This window comes from Protomyctophum parallelum (genome assembly GCF_964188405.1).
Source record: "Protomyctophum parallelum genome assembly, chromosome: 12".
Classification (NCBI taxonomy): domain Eukaryota; kingdom Metazoa; phylum Chordata; class Actinopteri; order Myctophiformes; family Myctophidae; genus Protomyctophum; species Protomyctophum parallelum.
The window spans coordinates 42,506,522-42,523,681 of NC_139712.1; the positions used below are offsets into that span (position 1 = coordinate 42,506,522).

The window sequence follows — 17,160 nt, forward strand, 5'->3', positions numbered from 1 at the left end:
AGAGGGATATAGTCAGTGGACTGGACTGGGCAGGACATTTCGTCATATAGTAGCCTCAAACTAAATCTAGAAGTCATCATTTCAGTCATCAATAAAAAATAGGCCTTGTTTTATACTTCATAGGCCCATAGTATGACAAAACTTCTGTTTAACAGCACATTTCACTGTCAAATGTATTTGATTTTTTTTTACAAAGCAGCTTCAGTTTAAATGATTTACACAAAGTGGTGGTAAAAGTCCACGGCACCGCTGTATTATTGTGCACTTAAAAAAAAGATATAGCCTATCACGTCACGTATAGCCTATAGTCCATAGACTAATAAAAGGGGTATAGTCTAATAGTTACAATCTCATTCAGCAGAAGCCTCAACATAGGTCAGTGATATTTAATTCCTTACTTTGTAATCTAGGACTTCCTTTGCGATCACTGGGTGGAAGATCTGCGAACTGCACCCGATGTCCCGACATGGTCGATGTGCCACTCCGGCCAGAACCGAGCCTGCTGTGTAATGCTGCTGCGTGGTAGTTCAGTTTCAAAGTATCCAGTAACTTCTGGAGATGTGGCGTCGGCTCACCGTCTCCTCGGCTCGTGTGACGCCCGGCGGAAGCGGCGCCTCAAAGCTGCTTTACCGGCGAGGGGACCGTAATGTCATTCACTTTCCCTTGTACCCTCCACTGCTCTGTGCCAGTGTCAGTCAGTCGCAGCTGTCCACTCCAGTGACTCCACACACAACAGCCCCGGTACTGCGGTTGTTTGACGCTCACCTGCTCACTATATACGCTTTTTACAATGTATAGCTAGCATGTATTTGTGGCCATTCACGCAGGGTGAGGCACTATGATGTTTTTACCCCTGCATTAAAAAAAAAGTTTTTTCGCTGTCCACATGACTGCAGAGTTTAGTTACGTCATCTCAATAGTAACGGTGTTCCAACCGGTTCCGAAGAACGAAGCCATAGCATTAGCATTCAGGGGCGGCTCTTTCTTTAGTTTACAAACTTTCAAAAACGTAGTTTAATTAGGCTACAGTAGGGTATTCGGCTATAATGAATGTAAACGTAGACTATCTGAAACCCATGTGGAGTCTTTTTTTTTTAACTCGATTTAATAGACAATGGCAAATTGATGTAAATCTGGAGTTAGTTGAATACGAATGAATATATATTGTATTGTGTTTATTATCAGAGTTTGACTTTGGATAATAACGGTGTTTGAGATTGTATGAAAGGTGCATATGGGGGCATAGTGACATCTAGCGGCCAAAACGAGCAATGTCATTAATTAGGCTACTACAAAAGCCTACACTGGCTGACAGTTACACAAAGTTGGTATGGTGATGCATGCAGTAAATGTAGTAGACTGTGAACATTCTATTATATCTGATTGTGAGTTGGGCCTGTTAGATTGCAATCTCTCACTTGAACAGTTAATTGGTTTTCACAGATTAGCTTTCGATACAAAATTGTTATTACAATAGTGTCACAAATACAATACAAATCAAGAAAAAGGAGAGAAAGGAGTGCATATGTTTGGCTGGAGATAAAAATCAAGTTGCTCTTTGGGACAACTGGGTGACAGAATTGATGCAAAAAAGGATGAGAACATATGGTCCCTGGTGGTCCTGGTCTTGTGTGGTTATGTGACTTATGTCCACTGTTGTGTTTTTCTGTTTGTCCAGTAGTTTTAGCTTACTGCCACATTATGCTGTTGTATAGTATATCTCATCAAGGCACTCTTGTTGAGTGCAGCTTTTATTCTTGAAATGCATTAGTCACTTTATTAAAGGCTTTTTAACTTTTGAACAAGTGCCTTGGTCTCAATACAAATGAAATTGATAGTTATTTTAAGCCTTTGTGTTTTGAGGTCGGAGTCGGGGGCTAAATTTAATATTGAACAACAGGTCAGAATTCGTGTCATACCCTGTGTCTAGGTGAGCCGTGACCTTTGACACAATGTAAATGTGACAATAGAAGAGCAGAGAGACAAAATACAGCCATATGCCCCAATTGTATATAAATTATATTGTATAAACATATACTCTACCATACACATTAACAAAAAGTTGTGTGAGTGTAATTGGTATGTTTTTCACACCATATCATACTACTTTGGTTATTTAAAAATATTTTATTGAGGGCCTAGCCTAGAGGAATAATATAAAAGTCTGCAAGTGCACCGCCAAAAAGGCAAATAAATACACACTCAGAAATTACATACAAGCAAAGGAATAGTTTGAAACTTCACTCATTTCGACATTGTTCCACTTCCACACATAATCATACAAAACAACAAAACAACTACTGACTTTTTCAGGAGCAATGGCCTACCATTTAAGTAGCCTATGTATGTATAAACTGTATGTGCACTGCACTTCTAGTTCTGTCTAATATAAAACTTAGAAAAATAATTTAAGGCAAGTATAGAAACCACACGACAACAAAGTGCAAATAACAGTTTCGACACTACTGTTCGCAAATAGAGTTCAGACCATATTGTATTCACATCGGCCCATTCTGCTCTATGTACATTTTGGACAGCGAGGCTGCCATGGACTTTGCCAGCTCCTCGTCACGCTTTCTCTGTACGTGTGAGTCATGGCACCAGTCCTCATACTCTGGGTTGGGAAGGCACCGGTCCAACAGAACATCATAGTGACCATTGCTCAGCCAGCTCAACCAGATGGCCGCTTTGGATGCGTCCTCCTCTCCGAGATAATGCACCATGGTGGACACGGTGGGACTCTCCAGGCTCCCCCCGGTTGTCAGATAGATGTTGACATTGAGCATCTGGCTCATGGCCAGCAGCTCTGGGTAGCCGGCCCAGGCGCCGTCCTGCGCCGCGTTGATCAGGAACTCTCCGGCGTCCCCCTCGATGATGGGGTTGAACTCGTCCAAGTGGTCGGCTATGTGGTGCATGGTCTGCTCCCGCAGCTCCTTGTGCCCGGACTGCTCTCCGTATGTGGCCTTGCTCACGGCTCTGTACAGACAGTTGCCATCTGGGATGATGTGGAATCTGTACTTACGCCTTTGCCGGAGATACTTGTCCTGTTTCTCCACTTCTGCCAAGTACCGAGTCACTTTGTCATTGATGCCAGCTTTCTCTGCTGCTGTGCCCCTCTGTAGTGGTGACTCCTCCCGCAGGACACTGAGCTCGAAGACCTGATCGGAAGGGATGCCCTGCTGACACTTGTCAATGTGGGCATTTTCTTCCATGGGGGCGTCTCTTTTAGGCCTACTTGCGGTCAGCGGTCTCACCATCACCGGGTGCAGTGATGAGTTTGGATCATCCCTGTTGTGGAGCAAATGCTTTCCAGAAACTTCAACCTCCTCCTCGTCTGGAAGATTTTCCAGTGCCCTCTTAATGTTCTTGCAGTTATAAAAGTCTAACTCTGGGCAGTCCGTGAAATCATCTGCTCCGTTGCTCAGTTGATCTATCAAATTCAGAACCATGCCAGTCTCATTACATGCTGTGCTTTCGCCACACTGAGAGGCGGATTCAGGAGACAGCTTGGTCCTCGACTCCCTCACAATGCGTATCGGTACAGAGTGCTCAACTCCATCGGAGCGACAAATTTTGATTTCAGCCGTCGAAGTGAAGTAAACTGGCTTCAGCGACGCAGCTTCATAAAACGCAAATGCAGGCATGTTTGCGGAAAGCTGTGATTCTATTACCCGATCCCCGTTGATCGCCGCGGAAGGTGTGTCTTCTGTTGTGCGTTGTTGTTGTTCCGCTTTGTTAGCCGCGGATCTTGATGTTGTCGCAGTCGAGGAGCGGTCAGATCCGTTCGATATTGTCACAGAAACTTCGCGACAACACTTGGGATAGTGTGTCAGCGCACTGTTGTACAACCGCATTTCGAGACACTCCTTTATACTAAACGCTACGGCCCCTCGGGAGAGTTACGGAAAGATGACAACGATTTCTAAAAATAACACCATGTCATCGATAACAGCAACGATGTGGGGGTACGTCTCCATGGACCCGACTCGAGTCTTGATCCCGTTCGTTTGTTACAGAGTAGACGTAGACAGACGGGTTTAGCCACCTTGCGTCATTGCTGCGATGCTCCCTAATTTTAGCCTTGAAAAGTGTAACCGGACCCTCTCCTCTTTCGGGTCTTGTTATGGGGTCATAGCCCACTCAACTACAGAACTACTGAAGCGGTCGCCCCGCGACGAGAATGCAAAGGATGTGATGTGTCACAAGTACGCGGATCTCATTCTCAAAGCTTCCCCCCATAGCTCCATTCGGCCGCGTCTGGGTGGCGTCGTTGTGTTGGAATGTGTGAAGTCTGCCAACAACTAGCTACATCACAGTCAGTCAGTCAGTCACACACATGTAGGAACTTTTACGGATAAAACAAACCCCCCCCACCACGTATTTATATATGGTTGCCGTCAGAGAGAGAAAATCTACAACAATTCCAGTCAGATATCGCGTAAAAGTTAGTTTTAATTCCTATCCATACGCACAGGCTGCTACATTCTTCCATGGTGGGATAGCATATTCGACAGGAGCTATTTGGGGATCGTCAACAAACTAACTAAGTAGCATAGGCCTCTCCATTGTTTGTGTGTGTGTGTGTGTGTGTGTGTGTGTGTGTGTGTGTGTGTGTGTGTGTGCGTGCGCGCGCGTGCGTGTGTGTGTGTGTGTGTGTGTACAGGCAGTTTTTTTCGAAATGTGACTCATACAGCGTGTCACTGTCAGCGTCTAAACATGAACATGGAGAACTATATGTGCAGGGAGCCTGTTTCCTTTTAGATTTATTTGTATTTATATATTTATATTTTAGTTTTTTATGCACAGCTTTACAGTGAACCGATTCAACCGAATGGTATCTGATCTCTACCAGATCTATCTACCAGAGAGCAGATTTAGGGAAACATGAGTCAGGGACAAGGTCATTACGAACTTATTAAGAAGCTGAGTTAGTGGAATGGAGTCAAGGTGACAGGCAGCGCTGAAAGATCAGTGTCCTATAAACAGCTCCCACCCTTGTCTATAGTCTATATACTAGTAGCTATATATATTTTTTTTACACAGATTGAGATAGAGATTTTTTTAAAGAAAATATTTAAGAATGTAAAAAAGAAAACTTGTGTTAATCCACAATAGAAACAAGTACATGTCTAGATACTTCCTTTAATGTTAACGAAGTCCACACCCACAACACCAGAGGAAGTGCAACGAACCATGTAGGCTACAACCCAGATTCGGCACAAACAAGGGACTAAATTATTTTCGCTCCTATGCCACCAAAATGTGGAATGCCCTACCAACAGTCATTAAGACATGCAAATCCCTTGACTCCTTCAAAACCGCTCTCAAAGAGCACCTACGGACGGCTGCAATTCGAAACCGGCCTCCGTAAAATCTAAATCCCCCCCCACCGCCCACCCCCTTTTCCCCTCACTATATATGTTTCTTTTCCCTTTTTACCTCCCTTTAATATGATGAATTCCCGTTCTGTTCTTTGACTATATTGAAGTGTCTATTTGTACGTCTCTAAATGTTTTGATGAATTGAACAAGGTGGACCCTCTTGTAAACAAGTGTATATTGGGTCGTCCACTCACAGTTAACAGTCTTTGTATTGAGTTTGTGCTTGAAATGTACTGTAATTCTGCAAACTGTTAATAAATATTTCAATCAATCAATACCCAGGGCCAGGACTTTTTTGTGTTATCCTTTTAGCCTTAGCCTGTTTAGTCAATCAATCAATCAATCAATGTCTTATAATGTTTAAATAAATGTGTAGTACTGTTTTAAATACGGTAACTCCTTGCAGGCCTTTAGAGTCAAACGTCCCTGCATTATTATTTTCTTACCTATAGTAGGCGGCCACCAACCAGGCCTATACTCTACAGTCATACTATACACACATACCTCACTTGGCTGAGGTGTGTAGTCTCTCCTCTCTGAACAATCCTCCCGTCTCTCCTCATAAATTCTGGGGCTGTGTGGAGTTCAAACCTGATGGGGAGGGGAGCGCCACATAATTGTAGGGAGACAGAGACAGATGAAAGGAAACAAAAGGAAAGAGACAGAGGTCAACATACATTCATGTAATTTACAAAATAAATAAAACTAAAGAGACTGAGAACAATATTCTGTATGAATGGCACTGCCTGCAGTAACCTTTAGAATTGTTTTTTTTATTCCGTTTTTAACTTTTAACGGCCTGGCACCTCTAGGCTCTAGCTGAGCTGCTGTAAAAGAACCCCATGTGCCTGAGGAACAGCCTCCCATGGGACCTCAGGCATGCTAGCTCCATAACCATTTAAATCTACATAAACAAATATGATAGTTTTGCTGTCTTGTCAGTTTAAGCTTTGTTTAAAAATGTGCTATATCCTACAGTTTATTATTATTATTACAGTACATTTTTAATACCAGACTTTTATTTGCAACAGAGTGTTTCTACATTGTGGTATTGATATTTTTAATTAAGTGCTATTCTTCCACCACTGGCAGCAGTCAGTGCCAAGTGTACCACAAGAAAAGCAGTGAGTGGCAATACTCCAAAGCAGCACTACTAAAATGTTTTGTACATATTCAGTATATTCAAGTAAATGGTTAGAGCTTGAGAAACATTTTTATTTTCTTTAGGCATGTGCAAATGTATTTGTATAGTTGTATGTATCACCACGTTATTTGACTGTTTTGACAAGGACCAAGAACAGGGAGGAAATCCCTACAGAGACATTTGATGATGTTTGTGATGACATTGAGTAAATGGTTCAGAAGTGAGGCCTCCAGCACATCCTTTGGTACTGGCACAGTAGTGGGGTTCACTATGGCCAAATTCCAATACCCCAAATCTCGGCCACTCACTCACTCACACTTGATCACTGACGAACTATGTGACCATCTTGTGGACTTCACACAACTTATATAGAGGACTTTAAGTACGTGGCCTAAATACCGCCAGGTTGAACTCTGCTAATAAACAAACTGCAACGATTTACATTCGGACACTGACAGTCACATTATGCGATTGTCTACACGGTTGTTACATATTTCAGCAGGTCTCCAATTTCACCGTAACACCACCATGCTGGAGTGACCGAGTGTAAGCGAGCAGGTGGCTGAGATTTGGGGTATTGGAATTTGGCTTATGTGTTTTTGTTCAAAGGTCCTGTACAGGTCCTGAGGAAGCTTGCAGAGCTGTAGGAGAATTGCAAACAGACAGTCAGAGCAACCATTCCCTTCCTCAGACCAGATCTGTAGAAGTGGCAGGAAAATGAACAGCTCTGCCACCTGCTGGAAAGGAATAGGTGATGCAAGTCAACCTGGGCAAGCAGCTGTGCTGCTTTCCAACTGAGGTCACACAGACAATGCCAAGACCGGACATTTTGATGTGGTCCGCAGGCGCAGCTGCCAAGGGGGTCCTCATCATCGAGCTCACTGCCCCCTGGGAGGAGGGAATACCAGCAGCATATGAGTTCAAGCGGTTTAACTATTCAGACCTGGGCTGAGCTGCAACCATCCACACGGTGGAAGTCGGATGCAGGTGTAGCAGAGTGGCTCACAGCCTCAGCCTGATGACCTAAAAGCATATCTCCGCCTGGATATAAAGAATTTCCTTTAGTCAAGTGGATAATATATTTGTTTTCCACGCAGGAGACCCTGGTTCGAATCCCAGGTGTTACACAGGGGCTTTGTGGGCAGATTGGTGATCCAGCTTCTCTCTGAGCTGGAATGACAGGGGAAAACCAGCAGGACCATCAAGGAGCTGGCGGAGGAGGTGGAGAAAGCTACTGGTTGTGGCTACGGAGGAGGTAGGCTATATCAGTGATTTCCAAACGTTTTAGCTTGAGACGTCCCAAAAGAGAAATGTGGACCCGAGCTAGTGAAAATAGATGAGTTGGCTTTGTCCGAGGCTTACAGGTCTTTAGAATAAATACTTTCTGAAACATCTATGGGAAAAATTAAACGGAAATTATCTTCTGGGCCGCTTGTCAGACTGCGACGCTCTATAGACAGTATTTGGGTTTCAGCACCCTAATGCAGGCAGCTGCAGGGGATCCCCATCCCCAATGTGCACTGAAGGAAGTACAACAGGCAGAGATACCAAGCAGGAAAGAACACCACCTGTACAACTTTGTTATTTACTAAATCAAATAATTTCAGGTTGTTTCTTGAAATCTTTGGTGTGAATCGCGATTTCTTGAGCTTGGCAGTGTTCAAACTGCAACATGGGTTTTAACTTAAAAAGTGGAATGTTATGTCTATGTTAATAACACCTAGTGTCACAGAAACTGATACATGTTGTGAAACTGTGACTGTCCAGCTCTTTTCCTGTTTTTTTTATGCCTCAGGTATGACTGATATCAGCCTTCTGTGTGAAGGGGTCAGGGGATGAGGACCATCTTATCTAACCTGCTGCCCCATCTGGCGGAGTCAGGTTACATCTTATCCTCTCCACAGCTGAGATCTTGGAGATTGACCCGTTTGTGGCGACAGGAAGAATCATTGTCCATTGTCCAAAGGGACAATGGACCTCAAGCCAAATTCACGCTGGTCTGGTGCATCTCGGAGTGGGACTGGTATGTGTAGAAGAACGATGGCACTGGAGAAATCTCAGACGATTAAAGACTTTTTTATGTACACTAAATTCGTAATTCGATATCAATACATCTTCATCAGAATCATTGTCCATTATATCCTACATGAAGGCCCACAACAACAGAACTCCACAATATAACTGACCTAATCCCTAATCTCTGGCCCTCCCTAATCTAATAATATTAGGGAGGGCCATTATCCAAACTAAAGGGTAAATTTAACACAATAATAAATATGTGTTAAGTGTGCGTTACAGCCAGGGAGAGTTAAGCTGCATGTATTGCATAAAACAAGCACCCAAGTGCAAATGATTATCGATTTCAAACGAAGGGGTATTTATTTGCTGGTTCAATTAAATCAATCAATCAATCATTATCTGCACTTTTTTACACAGCTGAGGTGGTCTGCTGACTTTTGTTGCAACATGTGTGCAAATGTTTATTTTGGCTAAGTAGGTCTATAGTATAGAAACAAAACTAAATTGTGCAGGCCTTCCAAACCAACCCATTTTATATTTTGTCGACGATATTAAACAATATAAAGGTGCCATTTATTAACATTATTAAAGGGTAAGACCACTTTTTTTTAGGTTTGGGTTGTGTAGTTACTTTGCCATGATGCAACTCCAAATGTGGACAAGAAATAAAAAATAACTGCTCCAGTGATTAGAAATTGATAATTCAAAATATGCTCCTCATTGACTTACATTGTAGCTAAAACAGCTCTCAAAGTCACTCTTTTAGTACGTAAACAAACACAAACAATGTTGATTCAGACAATATAGAGCATCACCAAAACTCATGTGGTTTTATTTTTTCATAAAAATGTTATCTTCCTGTTGATTTGTCCATTTTATTGGGAAGAAACCCCGGACTGGATCCGTGGATCCGGATCCAGATCTTCAAATAGTAAAATCAACAGGAATCTAACATTTTTATGAAAAAATAAAACCACATGAGTTTTGGTGATGCTCTATAAGTCTATATTGTATGAATCAACTTTGTTTGTGTTTGTTTACGTACTAAAAGAGTGACTTTGAGAGCTGTTTTAGCTACAATGTAAGTCAATGAGGAGCATATTTTGAATTATCAATTTCTAATCACTGGAGCAGTATTTTTTTATTTCTTGTCCACATTTGGAGTTGTATCATGGCAAAGTAACTACCAAACCTCAAAAAGTGGTCTTACCCTTTAAGTTTGCAAATAGTAGGCATATAGACAGTGGTATGATTATTATACAATCATCCAAGGCCTAAGGGCTTGTTTCCATTGTGGACGGTCCCCCAATATGCCCCCAGTATGTTCAAAAATAAAAGGAACAGTGGCATTTATGACCACCAGAGAGCATCCAAAGACCTCATCTGAAATCGCGGGACAGAGGGTGTTCAGAGAATTACCAGCAACACACGTGTGGGGGAGACATTTGACTTTGACAAATAAAATGCGTGCAAAGGGACGCTAAGGCAGCTGTCGCAAGGTTGTGCGCCGCATACAAATGAGCCCATTGATTGTCGTATGTTCCTGTAGCGTAGCCAACAGCCCAGACTACAACTGTAGTCTATACAGATCGGACTAAAAGAAAAACGTACCTATGTTGGTGTTGTGTAATTTTACCACTCGGTTTTAAAAAGGGGAAAGTGCTCTCTTTACATTTATTTAAAGGGATAGGCTACACTGTTATGAAATATCCTATTGTCCATAATATGAAGTGAATCATAATCCATTTTCACACATTGGAAATATAGGCTATGCATTGTCAAGCGTGAAACCAATTTATCACAATCCCCAATACCGCAGGATTTTCTGTCGTCACGATCGGTTTATTTATTAATTGAGGTGGCGCGACTGTTGTTTTTGTTAAATCGTATATTAATGTAGGCTACATTGTGTACCGGCAATGCATGCAAGTGCAACATTGCATCGTTTGTCTCGCAAACCTCGTCGTTGCAGACAGTTCTAGCGCAGTGTGATTGTGTTGTGTGTACTACATGTCAGTGTATAACAAGCAGCGAGCCATGCTGATGTCAGAGATTTTTCCTCCTGCCCTCTACAGTGGGAGGATCTTTGTGCGTTGAGTCACGCAGCTGTCAAAGATAGCTGTCACCCAGTTCCATGATCAAACACATTCAATGAGAAAGGCTTTAGCCAAGAAAAGCGCACTGACTTCTCAGGTATCCACAGAAAGTCGCTCAGACACAAACGAATTAAAATCCCCCAAAGAATTTGGGATTTCTTTTGGACGGGACGATTGAGGAATTTCGACTATTCGGATACACGCTGTTGGATATCTGGAGACAAAAAAGAAGAAAAAAGGCCACTCGGACTAAAATAGAAGAAATTTGTCCTACAGCGCTTCACTCGTGGCTTTAACGTGAAATAAAGGGACATTTGTACGGATATGAAGACAAAAAAGGGTATGTAATATTTTTCCCCCCAACGTCTTAACAAAATCAATGACATAACTGTGTCTGCTAGGCACACCGTACTAAACGGGTTTTTTCCCAATGCAAACCATGCAGCCTATTGTTTCCGTTCCAGACTAAACAGGGCTTTCTCTCCCATGTGCTGGCGGCTTGTCAAAAAATCTTAACGTTTTCTTATACGGTTTTTCGTCACATAGAATAATTACTTAAACGAAGCCTTAGGCCTACCACAATAATAACACTTTTTAAGCAAGTTTAATTATCCCCCCCGACACAAATTTTAATTGGGTCAACTTTGTGCAGTTGAGTTGACGATAAAGGTCAAAAGTTATTTCACTAAATCTTTTTATGTTAAAAGTTTCTCTTCGGCTGTCGCCAAGGGGGAATGAAGCGCAAAAAGCAGCCACTTTTACGAATTGGTTGAAAAGTTATTTGGCGTTTTTGGTGTGATAGTGTGTCTTCGTGCACGCTCGCCTACCCCCGCTGTGCATGCTTACACAGTCGTGTTATATTCTTATCATAGCGTTCCCACGTTACCATTGGAAACAAATGTCGCACACTAAAAGTGCTGCCTCATTAACGTGGACGGACATTTAGGCTAATGTTGACGCTGACCTCGTTGTGTTGTGTGTTTGCTTTCATTCTGAGCGAGACTGCAACGCTCCACTTACATTCTTTGACCTCGTGGTGCTGAGCTCACACAATAGAAACTCCTCACAAGTTCTTTAAAAGTTGCCAAAACGCACTCTTTGTGCCCCTGCGAACGCCTTTTCTTTCACACGTTCGCACCGCGGACGGACACGGCTGAAGCCATTCGGGTATTTTCTACCGTAAAAACTTTTAAAACGGCTACAAAGAAACCATGAAGCCAATATTCTTTTGTTTAGTCTCGAGACGTTGATTTGCAACAGGTCTCCCCTCCCCCTTCCCCTCTCTCTCCCAGCCTACGTAATTACCTCATCCTGTTCCACGCTCTATTCATTTCCCACCAGTTTGCCTACAGCACAATGAGCACATTGCAGATTAGTGATTACACATTACTTAAAATTAAAGTAATTGAATCTTGTTTTTTCATGGCGCCATCACATGTCAGTTACCAACATGGATAGTTACAGGTAGGCTGTGCGTAACACAAGCCTTGACACTGACATTACTTTTAATGCCCCAAAGAAAACACTAACAAGTGCAGCTACCTAATGCATACTGCCTGGTACTTCAAAAGTTATGTTGGTACTATCAACTGAATAAATAATAGGCTACGTTGTTCTGTTATTGATGAATTGAACAAGGTGGACGCTCTTGTAAACAAGTGTAATGCTTTATTGGGTCGTCCACTCACAGTTAACAGTCTTTGTATTGAGTTGTGCTTGAATTGTACTGTAATTCTGCAAACTGTTATATTTGATATATTGATTGATATTTCAATCAATCAATCTGTCATAGTTCATCTTGATTAGAAAGACTATTTCTTGATAAGTAGACCTAATCTATGCCACATGGTGCACAGCTGTTTTGTTGTTCGGGAGGAAATCCCCTTATATTTCTTCCAGCAGTCACCTCACAGTGCTCTCTTCATTTAAACATGATGAAAGGTGTGCTGCTTGCTTGGCCTGCACAATAGAGACCTGGCTAGTATTTGTCTAGGCAGGTTTTATAACTGACAACAAGGGTTGGATCAGCCTTTGTGATGCCCCTCACACCCTCCCTCTCTCCATATATGATGTGAATCACATGGCTGAACCTGACAGCTTTCCTCTGACACATCAGCTGCCTCACAGACAGCAAGCGTTTGTTTGGCAGACGGCCGGGAAAGAGCGGGTGGGAGCCTGACAAGAGGCTGGCTGGCATAAAGGCATATAACAACCGTACACCGCCACTTCCTGTTCTCATAACATTTTGTCTTCTCTTGCCATGCGTGCACCACATGCAGGTTTGATGATGTTGTCCGGGAGTGAGACTGATGATGAGGATAGCCTGGATGCACCCCTGGACTTGTCGTCGAGCACGGGGAGCAGTGGCAAGAGGAAACGCAGGGGGAACCTGCCCAAGGAGTCGGTTCAGATCCTCAGGGACTGGTTATATGAGCACCGCTATAATGCTTACCCCTCAGAGCAGGAGAAAGCCCTCCTGTCCAAGCAGACTCAACTCTCAACACTACAGGTATGGACACAGATTATAATATGGAAAAGAAAGTAGATGAAGCCTAGTGTTGCTGCTTGCTGAAAACAGCAGATGTTCAACTTTATGGAAGGGGAAATTGTGGACATTTATTAACTCACCTTTCTTATTGGAAGGGTGCTTTTGAAAGTAAAAAAAGAAAAGAAGGGCACAGGGAAAATTATTTCCACTGTCTCAATCATTTCCTGTCTCACTGACAGGAATGATGTGACACATATGACACATAAACAATGAGCCGAAAGTCATAGCCCGGCTAAGCTTGATGCAACTTTCAGGTCAGCTAGCTAAACAACAAAGCCAGCTCCACTCACTCACTCATTCCCAGTGTGCTGTGGGCTCGGTTGAGGCTCTCTGGGACAGGAATTTCCCTCCCTCCAGCCCCTTTCCATCCCAGCTGTCTGGGAACAATGCAGAGTCATTTACATAGTCAGAGTTTACAGGCCTCCCTCCACCAGTTCCTCCGTCAGACCCACAATGGACAGAAACACAGACACAAGGGAATAATGTTTATTGTAATGTTGAAAGAATTAGCAATGACTTAATTGTGTTTGAACAGCTTCCCATTCAAAAATGGGAAGTATAAGTCATAAATATATGTAAGGTTATTATCCAATGATAAGCTTTGATTTACATTTAAATTTTTACTTTGAGAGATATGGTTATGACATTTGAACACAGTTAAAATGGACATACAGGAAAATGCAGTGTGAAAAACGAATGCTCAAACAAGTAACTATTGATATGCATGCAATGTCAGCCAAAATGTAAAAGCATTTTGTTTAATAACAAATTCCCTTTTGAATAAAACAAGTGCAAGCTAACTGCAGTGTGAGACCACAATCAACCTTCAGACTTCTGTTAAAGGGATTTATATATATTTAAAAACAGTTACAAGTCTATTACTGAGCAGCAAGATTGAGTGATCATCTTTTGGACATATTCTCAGGTGTGCAACTGGTTCATCAACGCGAGGCGGCGACTTCTCCCGGAGATGCTGCGAAAAGACGGCAAAGACCCCAACCAGTTCACCATCTCCAGAAAAGGCAGCAAGGCTGGTGACAGCTTCTCTGACAGCTCCCAGTCTCCCAAGCATGCCAGCACCGCCACGGGCATAGATGAGAGCTACGACAAGCGGGCCCTGCATCCCTCCAGCTTCGAGTCCACCTTGTCCGGTGTCTTGAGGAAGGCCATGTCTCCATCTGCGCCCTCCCCCACCTCCACCTCCGCTTCCTCCTCCCCGGGGCCCCTGCCCACTCGCCCGTCCGTCATCTGTCACACCACTGTCACCACGGCGATGCAGGCCAGTCCCACAGCGGCCCTCCCCTCTGTCCCGGGAATAAACACTGACAGGGTGACCGAGCTGTTGTATTCTGCACAGGCCCTGGGGCTGTTCAGGTTCAAGGAGGAGCCAGGCAGCCAGCCAGTTGCAACCACTAGCACCATCCCCAACAGCACCAGCATGGAGGGCAACCTGAGCCCCCGCAGCGGGCTGTTCAACACCCCTCCCCCCACCCCCCCAGACCTCACACAAGACTTCAGCGGCTTCCAGCTCCTGGTGGATGTGGCGCTTAAACAGGCTGCGGAGATGGAGCTACAAGCCAAACAACTGGTCTCTTAAAACGTTGCAAAGTGACAGGGAGGGAAAAGAGGAGCCTCATTGACGTCTCTCAACAAGACAGAGCTCCTCCGATTTCAGAGACTTGGGGCTGTCTATTTTTGGTATACCAATCAAATTGATGAGGATGTTTTTTTATTGGAAAGAAAGGAGAAAAAGAACTATCACGGTGCCTTGGCTGTTAGTTGTTTATTGATTTCATATACATGCGTATGTATCTACATGTGTACATTATTTGCACACGGGACCAAAAAAATGTTAGATAAAATGCTGCCTGTCTTATGTCTTTCCTTTATATTATATATCATTTTAGAGAAAGGAGCAAGAGGTAGAGGCTTTCCTTCCTCGGAAGACCAATGTCGAGTAGAATTGGTTCAATCTTCCGGACGCATTTTCCCGTTTTACATTTCAGAGAACAGTTCATGATAGGTCTGTCTGCCTCATCTGTTTGCACACTAAAGGCAGAGGAAGGTCATCTCAGTGTCTTAAACATACTTTGCTGTCGGCACCTATGAACTTATTCACTACTGTAGTAAATGTTATGTTTTCATAAGTTTCTAGTTTTGTTTTTGTAATTTACTTTTACATTTTTTGCTATTTTAAAAGAAGAAAAACTCTCCTGTACTTTGTTTCATTCACGTTTCCCCCCCTGAGGGATATTTCAGATGACCAATGTAGCAGGTTCTTAGTATGAACCTTTACCCCATCACACAAGTGTAGCGACGGCCAGTGGACTGGAGGAGGAACAACACTACAAACGTCTGTTTTGCATTTAACGACCAGACAAAGACAGCATTTTGAAATCACAGAGAAAAGACGGGAAAAAACAGAGAACATTTTTTATGTACAAAAGGACCATGTGTATAATGTGACACGATGCCCAATGATGTGATTTCTTTTCATACTGTGCAATGTTTGTGGCAAATAGGGGTCACATGGGATTCAAATAAAGTTTTGTTCTTTTTTTTCTACAACTTGGCACTGGTTTCTTTCCCCACTCCGTCCGGTACATTCCACTGTGGTGTTCCAGGATAGACGACTATTCAGGTCTCTTTGAAGAGTAGATCTGAGCCCATTTACACAGGCTGACTTTTCTTGAACCTTGTGTTACCAGTTACCAGTGTTGCCTTCAGGGAGAGGAAAACCGTATCGAGTTGATGTCATTAAAAACAAAAGCATGAGACGACTGTGGAGAACATGTTTCCACAGGCTACCCAGTTAGATGTTGGAAAGATATTCCTTTGAGTGTATGAGAGAGCAGGAGGTTTACAACATCTTCAGACACTTAGCATAATCCTGCATAAATTAACATGTACCAAAAGCAGACGTCAGCGGTTTCCTGCCAAACAGAGGTGTTTTATGTGTGTTTGCGTCTCAATGGAGTCAATGTAGTAAGGCATCTACTCAGCGCATGCTGGTCGGGCTATTCCCGCTCTTTAAAGGTGAGGCAGACAGCTGTTACAGACTGCTACGTGCTACCACACCCCTAGATTCTGTCCCATTAGCCTTGATTTATTGTTATTTACCTGCAGTAACTCCTTGCATTTAAACCCTATTATACTTTGATGTACAAAATAGCTGGAGAGTTAGGTTGTAGAGTTTTTTTCTCCAACTGTTGGAGAAATTTACTTAATTTTGGTTGAAAGTCTGCCTATGACATGCCCAGAATGGGGACACTAGGGTTCATGTGGTTAATGTTTATCTAGATTAGTTTGTTTTGAATGGAAATAAACCTGTTATAATACTATTCAACAAAATAGACCTTTTGTTGAATAGTATTTGACAAATGATTTAACGGCAATCCATGTCACAACATTACAACTAAGTTGAAACAGCATCCCAAGACGACAGTTAGGAATTTGTTCAGTTGACTACATCCAAATAATCATTGGGGCAATCATTGATTGAATGCAATTATACAAATTAAATGAATGCAACCATACAACTGCATTTGTTGAAATTATGTTCTGTGTGGGATCCCCAGGAATACTAGCATTTGTCAGAAGCTGATGGGGATCCTAGTATACTTGATTAAATACCTGATATCGATCTGAAATGGAATATTCAAAGGGCAGGGGGCATTACTGAACATTAGCATATGCAGCAAACAGTTTGCAGACACTGGTTGCCAAAACGTGACAGATGGCTGCTGCCGTTTTGACGGAGGTCACCCTGGAGGATGTGAGCACTAATGGGGGGTCAGAATACACCCCCAGGCACAGAGGACGGTTGCTGGCCTACTGTAGTGACTCGTGAGCCCTCTGAAGGACAGAATGATCTGGAGCCAGGGCACCCACTGAACTCCGGCCCGCTGAGGTCAGCATGCCTCCTCTGAGCTAGCTTGATTGATGTGTGAATGATGACTCTCCGGCAGCACT

The 17,160-nt window shown here is 43.0% G+C and overlaps 3 protein-coding genes across 3 annotated transcripts in view; 1 reads left to right on the forward strand and 2 right to left on the reverse strand.

Annotated features, from left to right (window-relative positions):
* kiaa1217 (KIAA1217 ortholog) overlaps positions 1–605 on the reverse strand; it is a 151,729-nt gene extending 151,124 nt beyond the window's left edge. Inside the window, exon 1 of the mRNA XM_083778251.1 lies at positions 399–605. Coding sequence (XP_083634377.1) covers positions 399–468 — 70 coding nt within the window. The 5' untranslated portion in view covers positions 469–605. The remainder of the gene's footprint in view (positions 1–398) is intronic.
* A 1,191-nt stretch (positions 606–1,796) lies between these two features.
* otud1 (OTU deubiquitinase 1) lies at positions 1,797–4,261 on the reverse strand. The gene has a single exon (XM_083777990.1). The coding sequence runs from the start codon at positions 3,852–3,854 to the stop codon at positions 2,499–2,501; it is 1,356 nt and encodes a 451-aa protein (XP_083634116.1). The 5' UTR covers positions 3,855–4,261; the 3' UTR covers positions 1,797–2,498.
* Positions 4,262–10,627: 6,366 nt separating this feature from the next.
* Positions 10,628–15,750, forward strand: tgif1 (TGFB-induced factor homeobox 1). Its single transcript, XM_083778256.1, has 3 exons — positions 10,628–10,980; positions 12,920–13,149; positions 14,114–15,750. Exons 1-3 carry the CDS (start codon positions 10,965–10,967, stop codon positions 14,783–14,785), a joined length of 918 nt encoding a protein of 305 aa, XP_083634382.1. The 5' UTR covers positions 10,628–10,964; the 3' UTR covers positions 14,786–15,750.
* Positions 15,751–17,160: the final 1,410 nt, after the last annotated feature.